This window comes from Pleurodeles waltl, chromosome 4_1 (assembly GCF_031143425.1).
Source record: "Pleurodeles waltl isolate 20211129_DDA chromosome 4_1, aPleWal1.hap1.20221129, whole genome shotgun sequence".
Lineage (NCBI taxonomy): Eukaryota > Metazoa > Chordata > Amphibia > Caudata > Salamandridae > Pleurodeles > Pleurodeles waltl.
Window position 1 is genome coordinate 495,304 of NC_090442.1, and position 22,383 is coordinate 517,686.

The window sequence follows — 22,383 nt, forward strand, 5'->3', positions numbered from 1 at the left end:
TCCAGACCTCTGCCATCTTGGAAACAGAGGTGCTACTGGCACACTGGACTGCTCTGAGTGGCCAGTGCCAGCAGGTGATGTCAGAGACTCCTTCTGATAGGCTCTTACCTGTGTTACTAGCCTATCCTCCTTCCTAGGTAGCCAAACCTCCTTTTCTGGCTATTTAGGGTATCTGCTTTGGGGAATTCATTAGATAACGAATGCAAGAGCTCATCAGAGTTCCTCTGCCTCTCGCTCTTCACCTTCTGCCAAAGGATCGACCGCTGACTGCTCAGGACGCCTGCAAAACCGCAACAAAGTAGCAAAGATGACTACTGCAACCTTGTATCGCTGATCCTGCCGCCTTCTCGACTGTTTCCTGGTGGTGCATGCTCTGGGGGTAGCCTGCCTCCTCTCCGCACTAGGAGCTCTGAAAAAATCTCCCGTGGGTCGACGGAATCTTCCCCCTGCAACCGCAGGCAACAAAAGACTGCATCACCGGTCCTCTGGGTCCCCTCTCAGCATGACAAGCGTGGTCCCTGGAACTCAGCAACTCTGTCCAAGTGACTTCCACAGTCCAGTGACTCTTCAGTCCAAGTTTGGTGAAGGTAAGTCCTTGCCTCCCCACGCCAGACTGCATTGCTGGGAACCACATCTTTTGCAGCTACTCCGGCTCCTGTGCACTCTTCCAGGATTTCCTTCGTGCACAGCCAAGCCTGGGTCCCCGATACTCTAACCTGCAGTGCACAACCTCCTGAGTTGTCCTCCGGCGTCGTGGGACTCCCTTTTGTGTCTTTGGGTGAGCTCCGGCTCACTCCTCTTTGTAGTGCCTGTTCCAGCACTTCTGCGGGTGCTGCCTGCTTTTGTGAGGGCTCCCTGACTTGCTGGGCGCCCCCTTTGTCTCCTCACCCAAGTGGCGACATCCTGGTCCCTCCTGGGCCACAGCAGCATCCAAAAACACTAACCGCGACCCTTGCAGCTAGCAAGGCTTGTTTGCGGTCTTTCTGCGTGGGAACACCTCTGCATGCTTCTTCACGACGTTGGACATCCATCCTCCAAAGGGGAAGTTTCTAGCCCTCTTCGTTCTTACAGAATCCACAGCTTCTACCATCCGGTGGCAGCTTCTTTGCACCCTCAGCTGGCTTTTCCTGGGCATCTGCCCAATCTCGACTTTGTCGCGACTCTTGGACTTGGACCCCTTGTTCCACAGGTACTCTCGTCTGGAAATCCACTTTGGTTGCATTGCTGGTGTTGGTCTTCCTTGCAGAATTCCCCTATCATGACTTCTGTGCTCTCTGGGGAATATAGGTGCCCTTTACACCTACTTGGGGTGGGCTATTTTTCTAACCCTCACTGTTTTCTTACAGCCCCAGCGACCCTCTACAAGCTCACATAGGTTTGGGGTCCATTCGTGGTTCGCATTCCACTTTTGGAGTATATGGTTTGTGTTGCCCCTATACCTATGTGCTCCTATTGCAATCTATTGTAACTATACACTGCTTGCATTACTTCCTTTTGCTATTACTGCATATTTTTGGTATTGTGTACATATATCTTGTGTATATTTGGCATCCTCATACTGAGAGTACTCACTTAGATACTTTTGGCATATTGTGATAAAAATAAAGTACCTTTATTTTTAGTATATCTGTGTATTGTGTTTTCTTATCATATTGTGCATATGACACCATTGTTATAGTAGGAGCTTTGCATGTCTCCTAGTTCAGCCTAAGCTGCTCTGCTATAGCTACCTTCTATCAGCCTAAGCTGCTAGAAACACCTCTTCTACACTAATAAGGGATAACTGGACCTGGTACAGAGTGTAAGTACCCCTTGGTACCCACTACAAGCCAGGCCAGCCTCCTACACCTGCCAATCTTGTTTCCAAGACGGCAAAACCCAGGGACCCTCTGGAGGAGCTCTGAGCACCACTCCTGGGGTTGCAATGGACAGGGGAGTGGTCACACTCCTTTCCTTTGTCCAGTTTTGTGCCAGACTTGTGTAGACTGGATTATGCAAGGAGGGTACCATCTGTGCCGTTCAAAGCATTTCCAGAGGCTTGAGGCGGCTACCCCTCCGAAGTCTGTAACATCTATTTCCTTTGGGAGAGGTTGTAACATCCTTCTCTCAAAGGAGATCCTTTGTTCTGCCTTCCTGGGCTTGAGCTGATTGAGCAACAGGTGGGCAGAAACCTGCCTGTGAGGTGGCAGCAGCTGGGGCTGCCTGCAAAACCTTAGAAGGCTGAAAAGGCAATACTGGGGGTCCTGTAAGGAGCCCCCATAGTGCATGGGATCATACAACCAATGCTTGCTATAGCAATGCGGTATGATTCCAAAATGTTTAACATCACACATGTCTATATTTGGAGTTACCATAATGTAGCTGGACATAGGTATTGACCTATGTCCAGTCCATGCTTAAAATGGCGTCCCTGCACTCACGAAGTCTGGGAAAACTGAACTGAAGTTTGTTGGGGTACCACTGCAAGTACTTTGCACCCTGCCCTCTGGGCTGGAAGGCCTGCCAAAGGGGTGACTTATAAGTGACCTGGTGCAGTGTAAAGTGGCAGTGAAAGGGTGCTTGCACCTTTTGAGACAGGCTGCAATTGCAGTCCTGTAGAACCCTTTGCCTGGGCTCCCTATGGGTGGCAACATACTGTATATGTTGCAGCCCATAGGTATCCCCTGGAACCCCAATGCCCAGGATACCTAGGTACCATATACTAGGGACTTAGAATGGGGCACCAGTGTGCCAATTGTGGGGTAAAATACAGTATAGTAACCAAGTTTTGAGGGAGAGAGCATTATCACTGGGGTCCTGGTTCTCAGGATCCCAGTGAGCACAGTCAAACATACTGACAAACAGTGAAACACACTGACAAACGGACAAAAAGTAGGGATAAAAAGTCTAGAAAAGGGCTACTTTCCTACAGTAAACATTTCTGATGCTATTGTAGTATATTGCTGGATTAGCATCAAAAATGTTGGCTCTAATCCTCCTTTTGAAGCCTGCTCTGTGCTGGCATTTAAAACACCCGCTAAGAATGGCGCAGTGGAATCTCATAGATTCCACTGTGCCATTTTTGCGGTGCCCCAACCGGGAGAACGCCCCCTTTGCATACATTACTGGCTCAGGCATAATGCGCCACAAGGGATTACAAAGTGGCATAATGCATGCAATGCGCGACTTTGTAAATCTGCGATGGCGAATTTGGCCTTGTTAAGCCACATTAGTGTCATAGATTTGGGCCTTAGTTCTTTAATTTTTACCAGGTCTAAACAGCTTGTCTGCTACATTGTGTCATTTAAAAATATCTATCTTGCTCTAAATAAAACTTCTCTTCCCTGTAGTTCCCCAAACACTCTTTAAGTCAATCCACTTCATCCAATATTCATAGCCTTCTATAGGCAACTGGGAAACTAAGGAATCAGAATAAATCAATTTTGTATCTGTTAACTATACATTTTACATTTCCATTTGTGGCAATTTAAAATAATAGGACGTAACATTTTGAAATTACGCCCAATAAAGTGTGAATTTTTTATATATGTTTTAGAACTCCCCACTGGCGGGTAGGACGATGCTCCCATTGTGTGTAGTTAAAAGTAGTCTCTTGGCTACTTGCTCTATAAATAAAATGACGTTCATAATACTTATAACAGAACATCTCCCCATCATTTTCTTTTGCTTGGTAAACGTCTTCACTTTCAAATACAGTAAAGTATTCTTATTCAGAAAGCATGGAATTAACTGTTTTTATATCCCAGTCATCAGAAACTACCCCAGGTGCTCTAACATAATTTAAAGAAAGTTCAAAAACATATGGAATTTGAAGAACCTCCATCGAACTGAACATATCAAAGGAAACTTTATCTCAAACAATCCATCAGGAACTGGTACAGCTCAACTGTTCACTAGGGACAAGTCTCGACAGACCTCATGTGAGGAAAATGTGGTATGAGGACCTCATCCACCAGTTTGACTGCACAGCGTTCAGGAAGGTAATGACCATGTATCAGTAAGAAAAAGACAATGACAAATCAATCCAAAGAAGAAAGGCAAGTACAGTATTAAAAGTAACAGATAGTTCCATGGACGAATTAAATAGTGATTTTAAGCCAATTTATCAGCTTACGTGCTCTTGATGGTGGTGTTACAGAAGCAGTAGATGAGTCATACAAGGAATCTTCTCAGTCAACAAAGTATCCAGAAGTATTTAGTGCAAAGCTACAGATATGTTAGGAAGTGGATAACTGCCTTCTCAAAACCTGTCGAGGAACTTCCTGATCACCCACATGGTGTAGTTTGACATTATCAATGAAGACAAAATGTTTTTTTTTTTTTTTTAGCCAGGCAGCAGTGGTGGAATAACAATTCTGGTACAGTGTATTCCCAGGAATGGAACCAGTGCACAAAATGTGGAACAAAACTCCTTTTGCACAGCAATCTTTTCTCATACTAGATCTCCAACTTTCGGAATCCAGCTGATAGATGTTATTGATGCATCCCCTAGTCCCAAGGAGGTGGCATTGCAGGCGTGTTTTCATCACGGAACTCTTGTCATTCCAACAAGAGAGTGACACGTTCATTCATGTTAAAAGGTGTGTCTACCGCCTCCACAACAGAGCCATCAAGAGCTGGAACATACATTTGTGTCCCAAACAGCACCTCATATGGGGTGCACCCTTGCAAGGACCTTCTGGGCAGATTATTAAGTGCTCTCTTGACTCCTTACAGGTGGCTAAGCCAAATATGTATACTGCCTAGTATTCACGCTGTTAAGGATTGCTTTAAGTCTCATTCTTCTGCTCCACTACACTGTTTCCCTCAGGATTGTAGAGGGACGAAAAATGCAGTTGGACCCCTAATGATGTTATGGTGTCCCTGAATGCCCTTGAGGTGCAGGGCACTAATCTGAGTGAAAAGTTGGAACTGCCTATGTCCCAAAAAGACTTACAAATCTTTAATAACAGTTTGAGCATCAGGAGAGCATTGTGGCCAGACCCAAAGAAATCTGGCACAAGAGTCAACAGTGACTAAGATGTATTTGGGGAACACAATGGCCAGGGAACCAACAATGTAGTGGCTTATATGAAATTAGAAGAAGTGTCTGCGGTGGGTGTTTAACTGTGGACCCTTTTATTTACTGACAGCTGTCACATTAAAGGACATAGGTGGTCATTACAACCCTGGCGGACGGTGTTAAAGCTGCGGTAATACCGCAAACAGTCAGGCAGACAAAAAAAGGGAATTATGACAGTGGCGGAAACCGCCAACATAGACAGCCACTTTATCACTCCGACCGCCACGGCGGTACAGACAAGCAGCGCGGCGGTCACCGCCAACAGACAGGCGGGAGACAATGTACCGCCCACAGTATCACAACCCGCCAATCCGCCACCTTTTCCGGGGCGGATTCACCGTGGATAAAAACACGGCGGAAACAGCTTTAGCAATGGGAAAACGCTCACCTGAACACACTCCACGATGGAAGGAGGCTACCATGGAGCCCGAACTACAAATACTCCCTGCGCTTGTCTTCCTGCTCCTGTACGATCACCAGCAATGTAGGTGCCAAAGACAACAGTGAGTACTGCACCTACGACATAGGGGAGGGGGGAGGCAAAAGTCAGGGGGACACACACGCAACACCCCCAACCCAACCCGACCCTCGCACACTACAACACACACACCAATGCAGTTCCAAACAGCACAGTAACAACCCACAACCCCCCTGGAAGAATGCAAAGACAAAACAAAATCAGTTCAAACATTGTAATGTATCAAAATACAGTAACCTACTATATACAGATAGATATACACTTTCCAAATATATACATCACGATTAGTAGTGCAGGTATGCACATTTCAATGTCCGTGGACCACTGGGCCCAAAATGCATGGGCGAGGCCCACACTAGATACCTGTCCACAAACGGAGAGAACACTGCAGGGGCATCAGATAGAAATACAACTGGCACCTCAGGGGGAAGGGAAGGGGGGGCACCTCAGCCGGATTACAGCACCACGCCAGATCCACAACGGGGCTCCATGCCCATTGATGTATCCTGGGGAGTGCAAAGCCACAGTCTCTCAAGTCTCTACAATGGGTGGTTTGCCCACTGTTCAATCCTGGGGAGTGCAAAGCCACAGTCTCTCAAGTCTCTACAGTGGGTGGTTTGCCCACTGTACCATCCTGGGGAGTGCAAAGCCACAGTCTCTCAAGTGGATAACAGTCTCCACTGGTTCTGGAGGGGGACTGGTGCCCAGAGTGCTTCATCCTGTGAAGGACAGACAGAGTGGATGCAGGTCTCCTCTGGTTCTGGAGGGGGACTGGTGCCCGGAGTGCATCACGCTCCCCATGACGGGCCCTGTTCCGTCACTGTCCCAGCTCCACATTGGCTAACGATGCTTGATTTGGCAGTGCTTTTACCTGTTCAGGGGTGCTTTGCCATGGCGGTGCTTTGCCCTGTTCAGCGGTCTTCACCATTGCGGTCTTTGGCCTGTTCAGTGGTGCTTTGCCATGGCGGTCTTTGCCCTGTTCAGCGGTCTTCACCATGGCGCTCTTTGCCCTGTTCAGCGGTCTTCACCATGTCGGTCTTTGGCCTGTTCAACGGTGCTTTGCCATGACGGTCTTTGCCCTGTTCAGCGATCTTCACCATGGCGGTCTTTGCCTGGATCAGCGGTCTTCACTATGTCTTTGGCCTGTTCAGCGGTGCTTTGCCTTTGCTGTCTCTGACCTGTGCAGAGGTGTTTGGCATTACGGTCCCTCAGTGCCCAGCGGGGCTGTGGCTGCCGGGGCCCTCCAGGTCACTGACTCTGGCGGTGGTCTCCTGACCTGTGACGATACTGGTGCCCTCCAGGGCACTGACTCCGGCGGTGGTCTCCTGACCTGTGACGATACTGGTGCCCTCCAGGGCACTGACTCCGGCGGTGGTCTCCTGACCTGTGACGATACTGGTGCCCTCCAGGGCACAGACTCCGGCGGTGGTCTCCTGACCTGTGACGATACTGGTGACCTCCAGGGCACTGACTCCGTCGGTGGTCTCCTGACCTGTGACGATACTGGTGCCCTCCAGGGCACAGACTCTGGCGGTGGTCTCCGAACCTCTGACGATACTGCTGGCGGTGGCGTCCCGGCCTGCGGTGAGGATGGCAACCTTCTCCGCCGTGCTGCTCTTCCCAGACTTTGGAGACTTCTTCCTTGGGAGGAGTCACAGCAGACTCAGCACTCCCCCCAGGACCCTTGTGAGCTGTTTTTCCGCCAGGAGTCTTCACCCTCTCCCGTCGGCCACTTTCCAACTTAAGGTGCTTTACAGGGGGTGGACTGGCAGTGCTTTGGCTCCGTGTCACACTGGCTGCCCTGGTGGCTGGTGCACTCCAAACACCTTTAACACGCACCACCGGTACCGGACTTTTTTTGGCTGAGGTGGTACTACGGGACCTATAAATTGGAGGGGTCGGGGTGGGGGGAAAGAGGTCAACGTCGCTGAGGAAGAGTTTCTGACGAACACTGGGATGGGTAGCTGGAGGGGATCTGGGAGTGGAGGAAGAGGAAGTGGTTGTAGGAGGTGTCACTTTAGGTGATTTGGGTGCAGGTGCAGGTAATGGAGGCTGTCGTGAGGTGGATGGATGTTGGGTGTGTGGGTGCCCGCGTTTGTGTACTTTGGGAGGGGGCGTCACAGACACACTGGGAGTGGACACAGGGGACGTGTAAATGCTAGTGGGGGTGGTGAGTGCAGGTGAGTGGGGTGTGGTGCTGGGTGTTCTGGTACGAGTCCTAGTGCCTGTAGATATAGTGCATGCAGACGACACTGGGAGGGAGGAGGGAGACGACGAGGAGGGGGACACAATGGAGGCAGTGGATGTTGCTGTGTCTGTATGTGGGTGATGCTTGTGTGAGTGCCTGTGGGTTGTGTGGTGCTTATGTTTGCCTGTGCTACATTTGTGTGTTGGGGTGTGTGCATGCTTGTCTCATGGTGTGCTTGGGATAGGCTGGGGTACAGGGGATTGGGTCTGGGTGAAGGAAGTTGGAGGGGGGAGGCTAGACACAGGGACAATGGCTGCCATCAGTGCTGTGTCCTGAGATTGCAGGGTTCGATGAAGGGCAGCCTGACCAGAATGAATGCCCTCCAGGAATGCATTACCGTGTTGCAACTCCCTTTCTACACCCTGGATGGCATTCACAATGGTAGACTGCCCAACAGTGAGTGACCTGAGGAGGTCAATGGCCTCCTCACTGAGGGCAGCAGGGGTGACAGGGGCAGGGGCTGAGATGCCTGGAGCGAAGGTGATGCCTACCCTCCTGGGTGAGCGGGCACGGAGCGAAGGCTGAGGGGCTGCTGGGAGGGCGGTGCTGGTAGGGGGGGCAGCGGCTGTACCTGTAGAAGTGGGGGGCAAAGATGGTGCTGCCACCATAAGGGAGCTCCCATTGGCGGACGATTCCGTGTCGCTGTTTGGTGATCCGGTGTCCGACGTGAAGCTCCCCTCGCCCTCCGTCCCACTGGTGTATTCAGAGTTTGTGGTGTGGCCCTCCATGACCATTTGGTATGCAGCTCCCTTGTGCTCCGGTGCCACTGTACCTCCGCCTGATGATGCTGATGCACAAAAGAACAGGGAGAGCACAAAAGGGGGGGGGGGACGACAGGAGAAAGACAGGTTGAGTGCATGGCTTACCGCTACCGTTGGCGGACAATACAGACACAGCAGCCCCCTGCACTACGCCGTGCTCTTGGCCTCTACAGATGCAATTCCTGGGATCTGGCCTACATGGCTATAGTGGACTTCTGCACACATAGATGACACAGGGGCATGTATACCTGTACTTGGCACTCTACAGAGGTGGGGTGGAGTGCCACATGGCATGCATTACGGAGGGGCCTAGCCTACCTAACTCGCCCTGGCCTAGGGGAACCCACAGCCCTCCTCCCCCACCCAGACCCCTCCACTGTGCACAAAGTCCGCTGAATGAGAGTGTACTCACCCCCTTGTGTCTGCTGTGATGCCCTCAAGCGCCCATCCAACTCAGGGTAGGCCACCGCCAGGATCCTGAACATCAGGGAGGTCATGGTGCGACGGGCATGCCTCCCACGTTGGGAGGCCATCCCCAGCTGAGCCTCCGCCGTCTTCTTGCTCCAGCGGCGAATGTCCTCCCATCTTTTACATCAGTGGGTGCCCCGTCTCTGGTGGACCCCCAGGGTCCGGGCGTCCTTGTCGATGGTATGCCAAATGTCCTTCTTCTGGTGGGCGCTGGCCTACATGACATGTACAGGGAAAGAAGAGAAGTCATTAACAAGTGCACCGTCGAAGTGAGTGGCCCCCATCCCTACCCTTGCCAAGTGGCACATGCATTCACAGTCCTTCATGGTCGCTTAACTCTGCCCCCTTGCTACTGACATCCAGCCCTCTCCACCCAGCATAGCCCAGACAACGTGCTCACTTTGTACTTACCTGTTGGTCTGGAGGACCGTAGAGTAGCGTGTACTGGGGGAGGACCCCGTCGACTAGCTTCTCCAACTCCTGAGCAGTGAAGGCAGGGGCCCTTTCCCCAGACACAGCAGCCATTGTCTCTTCCAGACTGAGGTCACAGCAGAACTTGCAGTATAGGTCCACTCCTGTCGAAGATCAGGTATTGTGTGATTGAACAGATAGAAAATGGCGGTCACGTCCGCGGCGGTGCGTATCATCACCGCCGGCGCACTTCGTCATTGGCTCCTGGGACCCATAGGGTCCAATGTTAACCAATGCAGCATTGCGCCGCGGTCTACGACCGCCTACCGCGACGGTGTACAACGCCAGCGCAGATACCTCACACCCCATTGTCCCACTTTAGAGGTCAGGCAGCCGCCATTTCTGGGGCCCACATGGCTTCATTTACTACTGCTTCACACATACCTAGGCCTACACTCAACATACATACAGGATGAGTTTTGTATTTGGTGTCGTGTTCTATGTAGCTGTGGGTACATACCTGTGATTTTGTTGACTCTGTGGTCGCTGTTGTCCTTCTTAGGCACCGTCAGCTGGGACCTTTGAGGAGATGGCGGAATCCTCCGGTGTACCAACCGCTGGTGGACCTGTTAACAATGGAGGAGCGACATTTGATCATCACCTACAGGTGTGACCGCGCCACAATCCAGGAGCTGTGTACCCAGTTGGAGCCAGACCTGATCTCACCAATCCGCCATCCCACAGGAATACCCCCTGACGTGCAGGTGCTATCAGTGCTCCATTTCCTTGCAAGTGGATAATTTCAAACAACAGTGGCCATGGCATCAGGGATGTCCCAGCCTATGTTTTCCATCGTGCAGTCCAGAGTGTTGTCTGCCCTGCTGAAACACGTAAGGAGCTACATCGTTTTCCCTCAGGTGGAGGATTTGGCTACAGTGAAGGGTGACTTCTATGCCCTGGGACATATCCCCAACATCATAGGTGCTATTGATGGCACCCATGTAGCTCTTGTCCCCCCATGCAGGAGTGAACAGGTGTACAGGAACCGGAAGAGTTATCATTCCATGAATGTACAGATGGTATGTTTGGCAGACCAGTACATCTCCTAGGTGAATGCTATGTTCCCTGGCTCAGTGCATGACGCCTACATCCTGCGGAATACCAGCATCCCGTATGTGATGGGTCAACTCCAGAGGCACCGTGTGTGGCTATTAGGGGAATGTGGTTACCCCAACCTGCCATGGCTATTGACCCCAGTGAGGAATCCCAGGACCAGGGCAGAGGAACGCTACAATGAGGCCCATGGGCGGACTAGGAGGGTGATCGAACGCACCTTCGGCCTCCTGAAGGCCAGGTTCAGGTGCCTCCATATGACAGGTGGTTCCCTGCTCTACTCACCAAGGAAGGTGTGCCAGATCATCATTGCCTGCTACATGCTTCACAATCTTGCTTTGCAACGCCAGGTGCCTTTTCTGCAGGAGGATGGTCCAGATGACGGTGTTGTGGCAGCTGTGGAGCCTGTGGACAGTGATGAGGATAAAGCTGAGGAAGAAGACATAGACAACAGGGAGTCAGTCATACAGCAATATTTCCAGTGACACACAGGTGAGAAAATTTTTTGAACTATCACATTCACTTTCACACTTTTACCTCTATCCTGCCTGTCAATTAGTAGAAGTATATGGTAACTGCGTTGTACATTTCCATTACGGTTTCACAGGTGTGGTTACCAACGTGTGTCATCTGCTTGCATCCTTCATGGACTTGTGATGTGTGACATAGGTATGTTCACATTACATTTTCAAACGAATGCCATTGTCATAGTTAATACATATGTTCATAATCACAGACTGACTCCAGATTGTTTTGTGGTTCAAGGGTGTTTATTGAAGTGCTAATTATTGGAGGGGGTGGCAAAATGGTGATGGGTGATGGTGGAGGAATGTTCATGGCAGAGTCCAGTCTATTAGTCACACAGGTGCATTGCCCATATGGGCATAGGAAGTGGAGCTGGGGCAGTTCCGATCTGGACAGGGTAACAAAGTGGGACAGTGGGAGGACAATCAGGGTGGTCTCATTTCCTGGCGGGGTCTTGCCATCTTGCTCTGTTCTGTTCCTGGATCTCAGGGACCGCTTGCGGGGTGGTTCTCTGTCTGCAGGGGGTGGGGTGCTGGTTTGGTGGTCCGGTGGCGAGGCGTCCTGTACACTAGCGCCGGCGGAGGTGGTGGGCAGTTCATCGTCCATGCTAGTGTCCGGGGCCCCTTGGAGTGCCACGGTGTCCCTCATGGTCTTTTGTATGTCCTTCAGCACCCCTATGATGGTGCCCAGGGTGGAACTGATGGTTCTAAGCTCCTCCCTGAACCCCAAATCCCAAATACTGTTTGTCCTGCAGGCGCTGGGTCTCCTGAAACTTGGCCAGGACCGTCACCATCGTCTCCCGGGAGTGGTGGTATGCTCCCATGATGGAGGAGAGGGCCTCGTGGAGAGTGGGTTCCCTTGGCCTGTCCGCCCCCTATCGCACAGCAGCCCTGCCAGTTCCCCTGTGTTCCTGGGCCTCTGTCCCCTGGACCGTGTGCCCACTACCACTGCCCCCAGGTCCTTGTTGATGTTGGGGTCGTGGGTTAGCCTGGGTTCCCTGTAGTGGTAGACACACCGCTGATTGACGTGTCCTGGGTACGGAGGTATGGGCCCGCTGGGTGGGTGCTGTGCTGGTGTTACCAGAGGGGGGTAGGTCTGTGGTGGCCTGTGCCAGTGTGAGGGGAACCGACTGTCCCGAGGCCCACGATGGTCCGGGCGGGTCATCTGGATCTAGTTGGCCAGAGCTGCTGTCATCACTGTGGGCCTCTTCTGTGGGTGGGGTAGAGATGTCTGGACCCTCCTGTCTGGTGACGTTGGGTAGTGGTCCTGCAGGGGTATAAAAGCATGATTATTGCATGTGTGTGTGTCATTGTGTGCAATGGGTGGGTGAGCGTGTACCCCAGTGCTAGCATTCCAGTGTGGGGGCTTGTGTGATGATGGTTGGGGGGGTGTTAAGGGTATGTGCTGTGGGCATGCTTTAGTGAGGGGTGACCATGCTTTGATGTTGCATGAAGGGCTTGGTGTTAGAATGTGTGGTTTGTGTATTGAGTACATTAGTGAGGATTTGGCGTGATAGGGGAGGGGGTGAGGGTGGGGATGTGAGATAGTATGCAGGTAGGGTGGGGGATCTGATAGTTAAGATTTGACTTACCAGTGTCCCATCCTCCACCGAATCCTCCGAGGCCCTCAGGATGCATGATGGTCAAGACCTGCTCCCCCCATGTTGTTAGTTGTGGGGGGGGAGGTGGGGGTCTGCCGCCAGTCCTCTGAATCGCGATGTTGTTCCTGGATATCACGGAACGCACCTCCCCCCGTAGGTCGTTCCACCTCTTCCGGATGTCCTCCCGATTTCTTGGATGCTGTCCCACAGCGTTGACCCAGTCGACGATTCTTCGCCATAGCTCCATCTTCCTGGCTATGGAGGTGTGCTGAACCTGTGCTCCAAATAGCTGTGGCTCTACCCGTAGGATTTCCTCCACCATAACCCTGAGCTCCTCCTCGGAAAACCTGGGGTGTCTTTGGCGTGACATGGGGTGGTGTAGGTGATGTGTGGGGTGGGGTATGTGTTGATGAGTGTGGCGATGTGCGGTGGTGTGGGGTGTTTTGAGCGTGGATGTTGTATGGGTGATGGTGTTGTGTGCCTCTGTGCGGTGGGGTTGTCTATTGCTGTTGTCTCTCTCTGGCCTTCTCTCTGTAATATTGGTCGTAGGGGTTTGTGGGTGATGTGGGTGTGTGTTTTATATTGTATTGGGTGTGTGGGAGTGGTGTGTGTATGTGTATCAGGTGTGTGTATTTTGAATTGTCCAATGTGGCGGTGTTTTGGAGATGTGTGTGTATTTTGAGCGCGGCGGTGTGTACCGCCAATGGAATACCGCAGTTGAAAGACCGCCGCATGGATTCGTGGGTCGTGATAGCATGGGCGTGTTTCTGTTGGCGTGACGGTGGAGGAATTGTTTTCGCCAGTTTATCACTGACCTTTGGTGTGGCGGAGTTGTGTGGGTGTCTGAATTTCGTCGGATTCCGATATGTGGGTCATAATAGCTGTGGCGGGATTCCGCGGCTGCGGCGGTGTGTTGGCGGTCTTCTGCACGGCGGTAAGCGGCTTTTACCGCCAATGTTGTAATGACCCCCATATTGTTTTGTCTGTTTATAAAGACCTGGACACCAGTAGCGTTTTTGGAATAAAGAAATAGTAACCGCCACACCTGCATGGGCAGAAGCAACTCCCTCATGTGTCACTTTTATCAACTCAAATCTTTTGTCTTTGTTGGGGATCACACCATCAACCACCCCTGGTATTGTTACTATGAGGTAGAAATATTTGGCAGGACATGCCTATGGAACTGGTTTGCCATCGGCTGAAGCTTTCACAGCAGAAAGTGTTTCATCATCCAACCTCATTCGTGAACGAGGTGTTGCAGCAACAAAAGTTGGAGCTACTGTTGACTTGACCACCTCATCAGTCAAGATATTGGGGGTTATTACAACTTTGGAGGAGCTGTTAATCCATCCCAAATGTGACGGATATACCACCAGCCCTATTACGAGTTCCATAGGATATAATGGACTCGAAATACGGCTGGTAGTATATCCGTCACTTTACCGTCACTTTTGGGACGGATTAACACCTCCTCCAAAGTTGTAATAACCCCCATTGTCTTCAATGTGTACTATTGCATGTTGGTGTCCCAGTGTATGAACTACATGGTCTTGGGTAGCGTTTCCTTCAGATCTGCTACTTTCCCCCCAGTAACCTGTGTTTGATGGTGCAGCCTTTTGAACTGCTGAACCCATTCCGGTGACAGTAATGCAGATATTCACTGAAGGACTGGACACAGTAGTACAAATCACAGACGATTAGTTTTAACTGTCCTGGATCCATGTGTTTCAGTGCCATCAACAGAGCCCTGAGCTCTGCTAGTTGTGCAGTGCAATCCCCAAAGGGTGTGCTTGTAAGTATTTTGTGGATATAATTCACCATCTTTCATGTAGCCATTTACAGTCGTGCAGGGGCGGACTATTGGTGTTTAGTACCTTAGTACTTATGGTTGAACAATCAGAGTAAATAATTGTTTGGCACTGATCAATTGGCAAAGTGTTTGCCGTTATTTGATAATACATTTCATAATAAAGTAATTCTTGAGTTTGTAATTTTGGGTTGAAAATGTAATCAACACCAGTGGCAGTCAGAGATGTTGGCCATTGGATCCAACGTGGAATGTAGTGCTTTTGTGTTAGGAACGTTAGCCTCTGTGACAGCCTCAAGGGATGGGATTGAAGAGATGACAATAATGCTCTTTCATTGCTAAAAGTGTATAAGATAAAGGAAAATAAAACATCACCGCAATAGAGAGCTTCTGCTCAGAAAATAGAATGAATAAAACTAATTGTTATTAGGCTGAGGGGCATAAGCCGCAGGCCTATGGCTAAAATAACATGCCTATAAAAAGCAGATAAAATAACCTCACAACAACTCCGTAGAGCGTGTACTGTCTGAATTTTGCAAACTCTATGAGCGGAGTGAATTGTTCCTCCCTGGGTCAATATTCATCCTGATTAAAATGAATTATCCCAACCATAGAACTTCCCACAACATATGATGCTTATACCACATCATGGAAGGTGCAGGTGAGGCTTGCAGAGTTATCACCCGGTGTAGGAAAATGGCTCCTTGTTAAAGCTAGCCCCCCACTTTTTGCCTGATATTGATGCTGACTTGACTGTGAAATGTGCTGGGATCCTGCTAACCAGGCCCCAGCACCAGTGTTCTTTCACTAAAAATGAACCATTGTTCCCACAATTTGCACACCCCTGGCACACAGATAAGTCCCTTGCAAAAGGTACCAGTGGTACCAAGGGCCCTGTGACCAGGAAGGTTGTTAAGGGCTGCAGCATGTGTTGTGCCACCCTAAGGGACCCCTCACCTAAAACATGTACACTGCCATTGCAGATTGTGTGTGTTGTATGGGAGAAAAAGGCAAAGCCGACATAGCATCCCCTCAGAATGCCATGCACACAAAATACTGCCTGTGGCATAGGTGAGTCACCCCTCTAGCAGGCCTTACAGCCCTAATGCAGGGTGCACTATGCCGTAGGTGAGGGCATAGCTGCATGAGCAATATGGCCCTACAGTATCTAAGTCCATTCTTAGACTTTGTAAGTACAGTGTGGCCATATTAAGTATATGGTCTGGGAGTTTGTCAAAACAAACTCCACAGCACCACAATGGCTACACTGAATACTGGGAAGTTTGATATAAAACTTCTCGGAATAATAAACCCACACTGATGCCAGTGCTGGATTTATTACAAAATGCACTCAGAGGGCATCTTAGAGATGCCCCCTGTATTTTACCCAATCCTTCAGTGCAGGACTGACTGGTCTGTGCCAGCCTGCCACTGAGACAAGTGTGTGACCCCCTGGGGTGAGAGCCTTTGTGCTCTCTGGGGACAGAAACAAAGCTTGCACTGGGTAAAGGTGCTTCACACCTCACCCCTGCAGGAACTGTAACACCTGGCAGTGAGCCTCAAAGGCTCAGGCTTCGTGTTACAATGCCCCAGGACACTTCAGCTAGTGGAGATGCTCACCCCCGGGCACAGCCCCCACTTTTGGCAGCAAGTCCAGGGGAGATAATGAGAAAAACAAGGAGTCACCCCCTCAGCCAAGACCACCCCTAAGGTGTCCAGCGCTAAAGTGACCCCTTCCTTGAGGAATCCTCCATCTTGTTTTGGAGGATTTAGCCCAATAGGGATAGGGACGTGCCCCTCCACCCCAAAGGGAGGAGGCACAAGGAGGGTGTAGCCACCCTCAAGGACAGTAGCTATTGCCCATTTCCCCCACAACCTAAACACACCCCTAAATTGAGTATTTAGGGGTGACTCTGAACCCAGGAAATCAGATTCTTCCAACCTGAAACAAGAAGGATGACTGCTGACGTAAAAGCCCGCAGAGACGATGGAGAAGACAACTGACGTGGCCCCAGCCCTACCGGCCTGTCTCCAGACTCAAAGAACCTGCACAGCGATGCATCCAGCAGGACCAGCAACCTCTGAGGACTCAGAGGACTGACCTGCACCTGAAGGACCAAGAAACTCCTGTGGACAGCGGCTGTGTACAAGAAACAACCATTCTTTAAAGGGACTCTAGTCTCACTCCGGAAGTGTGAGCCCCCAACACTCTGCATCCAACACCCCTGGCTCATGTCCAGAAGAACCAACACTGCAGAGAGGACTCTCAGACGACTCCCACAACGTGGACAACCCTGAGACAACCTCCCTGCACTCCCACAGCGACGCCTGCAGAGAGAACCCAAAGGCTACCACTGCCTGCGACTGCCTGGTAACAAAGGGACCCGACACCTAGAAAAAGTACTGCACCCGCAGCCCCCAAGCCCGAGAGAAACCAACTACTGGCGCAGGAGTGACCAGCAGGTGGCCTTCTTCCTTGTCCAGTTGGTGGCTGGCATAAGAAGCCCCCCTGAGCACTGCCTGCATCGCCAGAGTGACCCTCGGGTCTCTCCATCGATTCCTATCTAAATCCGGACACCTACTTCACACACTGCACCCGGCTGCCTCTGTGCCTCTGAGGGTGTATTTTGTGTGCCTGTTTGTGACCCCCTCAGTGCTCTACTAAGGCCCCTGGTCTGTTCCCCGAGGATGCAGGTACTTACCTGCTAGCAGGCTGGAACCGGAGCACCCCTATTCTCTACATGCACCTATGCTACTTGGGCCCTACTTTGACCTATGTACCTGACCCGCCCTGTGTTGCTGGTGTTGGGTGTTCGGGGTTAACGTGAACTCTAATGGTGGGTTGCCTATGCCCTGGAAACTGACCTTGTAAGTGTTTTCATTACCTGAAAAAACAACCAATACTCACCTCCCCCAGGAACTGTTGATTTTTGCACTGTGTCCACTTTTAAAAAGCTTATTGCCATTTTTGCCAAAACTGTGTACATTACTGTTTTATTTCAAAGTTCCATATTTACCTATGCCAAATACCTTACAATTTATGTACCTACCTGAATTTTGAATCTTGTGGTTCTAAAAATAAATTAAGAAAATATATTTTTCTATATAAAAACTATTGGCCTGGAGTTAAGTCTTTGAGTGTGTGTTCCTCATTTATTGCCTGTGTGTGTACAACAAATGCTTAACACTACCCTCTGAAAAGCCATTGCTCGCCCACACTACCACAAAATAGAGCATTAGTATTATCTAATTTTACCACTATCTTACCTCTAAGGGGAACCCTTGGACTCTGTACACGTTATCTCTCACTTTGAGATAGTTTACACAGAGACAACTTCCTATACCCAGCTTTGGAAATCCTCGACTCATCACTCTTTGTCATCTTAACATAATGATCTTCAACACTTGCCTCAGTGGAAAATACCTCCTTATGTAGAGAAGAAAAATGGTGTATCTGTTGATTCCAGTCACTGAGCTATGGGATGCCTTGCAACTTGAATACAAAGTGATGATTTCTAATGATGATCTCCCACCCTGAAGGGATAGATACCTGATGAGAGACACTGTGAGATGCAGTTTCACCCCCCTTCTTCTCCCTGCTGCACATGCTGCAAGTGGATCTGGTTTCTAACTCTTCACCCCGGAAGAATATCATGCTCCAGCCTCCTTCCTGTGAGCTGTATCCACAGTCATCTCCATCACACTGCTTCTCTTCATATATTGTTTTTTCGGACTAATCATGAGCCCCCACTTCCTGCGGAGCGGTTACTGTTTTTTGCTTTACAGTTGTTGTCAGATCTACAGTGACGTCTCTCTCAGGAAATGATGACCTGTTCATACAAAGATACTTGATTGTAAAAGTATCTGCCACGATTTCCCAGTACTATCTAAATATCAATAAACATGGTTTTGAAAAGAAAGGAATGGATGTTCATGCAGTTTGCTGATCAAGGTTAATGTTTTTTCTAAATTGAGGACCCAGATTTAACTCTGTCTATAAGTAGTTCCTCAATGATTTAATTCAGTCCTTCCTCATGTAAATATTGTCTGTCTGATCCCTTAGTAGAAATGCTATCTTAGTACCCAGTGCAATTCTGGTCAGAGTATAAAGAGCCAGATGTATCATGCGTTTCTGCAGTCACAGGTGGCCCGATCAGGCCATTTGCGATCTCAAAAATACATTTTGGTATAGAAGAATTCCAATTTAGTAACTTGTTACGGAATTGCATATTGGAATTGCAACTACATACTGATTCAATATAAGAAAGGGGGTTGTCAAGGTCATCCCTTCCTCATACCGAATCGCAGTGGTATGCAGGAATGTTTTGTGACCGAAATGCGGTTGCAAAACATTTGTATTTTACCATCTACTTAAATTAGGAGGTAACCCATTTGTAAACAGGACCCCTCCCCCTTTGTGAATTCATGCGGACCACTGCCTACTCTTAAAAAATGAAATGAAAACTTTAAATTTTTCTTTTTTAAACGCATCCTGTTTTTCCTTAAGGAAAATGGGCTGCATTTAATACAAAAAGATTGCTTTATTTAAAAGCAATCACAGACATGGTGGTCTGCTGAGCCCAATAATTTTAACATTCCCAAATAGGTCGCAAATTGCGACCAACCTCATGAATATTAATGAGGTAAGTCGCTTTGAGACCCATGAGAAAACGCAAAATGAAACGCCATGAGTTTCATACATTAGAATAGCGATTACCTAATTGTGATTTGCAGGAATTCACAATTCAGTAATCACAATTTTATAAAATTATACATCTGGCCCAAGGTTCCTGTACCCATCTGAAATTTGCAGAAACACGAGAATCCAGAACATCCTCCAATTGACCTTGAACATTGAGATCTGAGGTTCATCATTCCCTGTGATAAGCATTGTCGTCAGGTCTGAGAGACCATAAGTGATTTCTTATTTCTTGAGATGTGATCTAGGGTCCAAGAACTTCTTTTGTTTGGGACTGGTGTCAACAGGGCAATCTGCGAAGATGGATTTAGTTACTACTCTTTGTCTGGAGGATAGTTTTCATGTGTTGATGCTGCAGTAGACAGGCAGTTACGGGATGTGGTCTGCTCGAGGCCTTTTATAGTTGTCTGGTGGATCCAAGACACCCTCTGGAACTCCACTGGGATTTTGAATCGTATGTTTTTGCACATTGGAGAACAAATCTGTCATGAAGTTTAAGAAGTCATCTTTTTCTGTGGTTTCCACCACACCATATATCCTGATGTTATTGTAGAGTGAGTCGTCTTTCATATCATTAATCATGCATTTTTTCTAAAGTAGACATCCTCTCCCCCTTCTAACACTTTATGCATTTAATCACCTACTGCCTTTATAGGTTTCTCAGTCGAGTCCATCACTTTCTTTTTCTTTCCAGCCTGTATCATTAAACCGAACGCAACAATGTCCAAACCCCTGGATTTGACCTCATTCACCATTTATGTTAGCAAAAACTAGGACGATGGATGGTATTTCTTTCATGATAAATTTCATGATGATTTCTCATGTAAATGAAAGCATCTATCATGATGTTTTTCTAGTCACCTATTTATTGCCTAGAAATGCTTCTGGAAATAGAAGCTGATGTGCTGGTCATTGCACATACATGTATTGCAGCTGGAAAAGGTTCCAGGGCTGTGACATGTAATCGATTATGTTTGTATGCGCAGGCATATATAGTTGCAATGTTTTTACAATGGATGTTATGGTCTTTGATCTATGGTAGTCAATCCCATGGGTCTCAATATTATTAATTTCTGTTTTCTTTAGATTTAGCTAATACAATAGAAGGTTACTTTTGTATTCATAGTAATATATTCTCAAAATAATGTGGAAATAAATGCTTTATCACACTATGAAATAAACATTTCTAAAACGTTTGAACCAGAAGAAATGACTGATTTTGTTTGCTTTTTATTGTAGATATGGAAAACTGTATGCAGTGCCCTGAGGACCAGTGGCCGAATGCCAAGAAGGATGGATGCAACAAAAGGGTCATTGTTTTCCTCTCATATAGTGATACACTTGGCGTAATGTTGTTCACTGTGGCCATTATCTTCTCTGCTGTCACTGTTGTAGTGTTGGGAATCTTTCTCAGACACCGGGACACCCCAATAGTGAAGGCTAATAACCGTGATCTCAGCTACACACTCCTCACTGCCCTAATTTTGGCTTTTCTATGCTCCCTCCTATTTATTGGACGCCCTGCGACGTGGACCTGTCTGATCCAACAAGCTGCATTTGGGATTATTTTTACTGTTGCTGTGTCTTGTGTTTTAGCAAAAACCATCACTGTTGTCATTGCCTTTAATGCCACAAGGCCTGGGAGCAGACTAAGTAGGTGGCTGGGGTCCCGAGTGTCCGGCTCTATTGTCCTCTTCTGCACACTAGGAGAAGTGACAATCTGTCTCTCTTGGCTGCTCACAGCTCCACCTCACCCTGGCACTGACACACAGTCTGAGACTGGGAAGATGATCCTGCAGTGTGACCAGGGCTCTGTCACTGCCTTCTACAGTGTGATTGGGTACATGGGACTGTTGGCCTCGGCCAGCTTCATTGTGGCCTTCTTAGCCAGGAACCTCCCGGATAAATTCAATGAGGCCAAGCTCATCACATTCAGCATGCTGGTGTTCTGCAGCGTCTGGGTCTCTTTCTTTCCAGCCTATATCAGCACTAAAGGCAAGTACATGGTGGCCGTGGAGATCTTCGCCATCTTAGCTTCTAGTGCTGGACTGTTGGGCTGTATATTCATCCCCAAATGTTACATCATTCTGTTCAGGCAGGATATCAACACCAGAGAACGCCTAACTTTACATAATCATTAGTAGTTTCATGTTGGAGCTGAAATTGACTAAATTCATTATTAAACATTAACATGCTGTATTTATGGAGGGTTTTAAAGCAATGTATCATGCATTTGTACAACCATTCGACTGCTTGCAGTAAAGCATTAGTACCTCCAGTAATAGAAGCTAGTTTTTAAGGACAGCAGCTGTGGATGATTTTGGGCCCTTTCTGTACTTGCAAGCTTCAATGGTTTTATTTGTTTTAATATCCTTTTGATATCTGAGTTTAGTTTGATTTTCACAAATAAACATCTGCACCATCCCGAAAGAGGGGAATTGTTAAAGATTTCAAAGTTACCAGACCAGGAGCCCTCTGCACCACAGGCATCAAACATATGCAACCCAGAACATGCTCAGCATAGCATCCGTTCAGTGGCGGCTGGTGACATTTGCAAGTGGTGGGGAGTAAAAGTTGTGAAAGAGTGTCATGTTGCCTGCAAGTAAAGCAAGCAAGCCTGATGGACAAAAAGGAGTTTGGGGGGTTCTTCCCCCCAAGAAAACTTTGAAACGAGAGCAGCAAATGGAGCATTTCAAAGCACATTGGAGAAGGTGGAAACATGTAGTCTAAAAGTATTTAAACACATTAAAAATTGTCCCTTTCTCTCACTGCATTAAACATGGTGAACAGTTACTGTAGTCTGCAAACTGTAAAGTGGGACAAATAGGGTTTTTAATTATCTTACGTGCACACAGAGCTGTCTGTCTGCACTACACCTGACTGGTAAAACTGAAAGATCTTCATGCCATATTGATGATCTCATAACAAGACTGGTCATTGTAGAATGATTCCCGGGCACAGATACATCCGCGTGATGAGTGACACGAGTGAGGCGCCAATCCCAGGACACGAGACCCGCCCTCTGTACCCGCTTACAGGACATCTGTTAGAGGTGGGCGAGCCAAGAAAATAACAGGGAGGGCTGAGCCAAGGGTCTGGCTTGTGTCCTGCACGTGCCCAGCCCCAAACATATTTGCTATGTAAATGATGGAACAAACAGGATGTGAAATATGAAAGTCTCCTCAAAATTCAAAAAGTCTATTTCTTTAAA

The 22,383-nt window shown here is 48.6% G+C and overlaps 1 protein-coding gene across 1 annotated transcript in view; it reads left to right on the forward strand.

The window, feature by feature from the left end:
* Positions 1-21,321, forward strand: part of LOC138288389 (vomeronasal type-2 receptor 26-like) — a gene marked incomplete at its 5' end in the record, with an annotated part of 512,420 nt that extends 491,099 nt beyond the window's left edge. Inside the window, one exon of the mRNA XM_069229953.1 lies at positions 20,412-21,321. Coding sequence (XP_069086054.1) covers positions 20,412-21,313 — 902 coding nt within the window. The remainder of the gene's footprint in view (positions 1-20,411) is intronic.
* Positions 21,322-22,383: the final 1,062 nt, after the last annotated feature.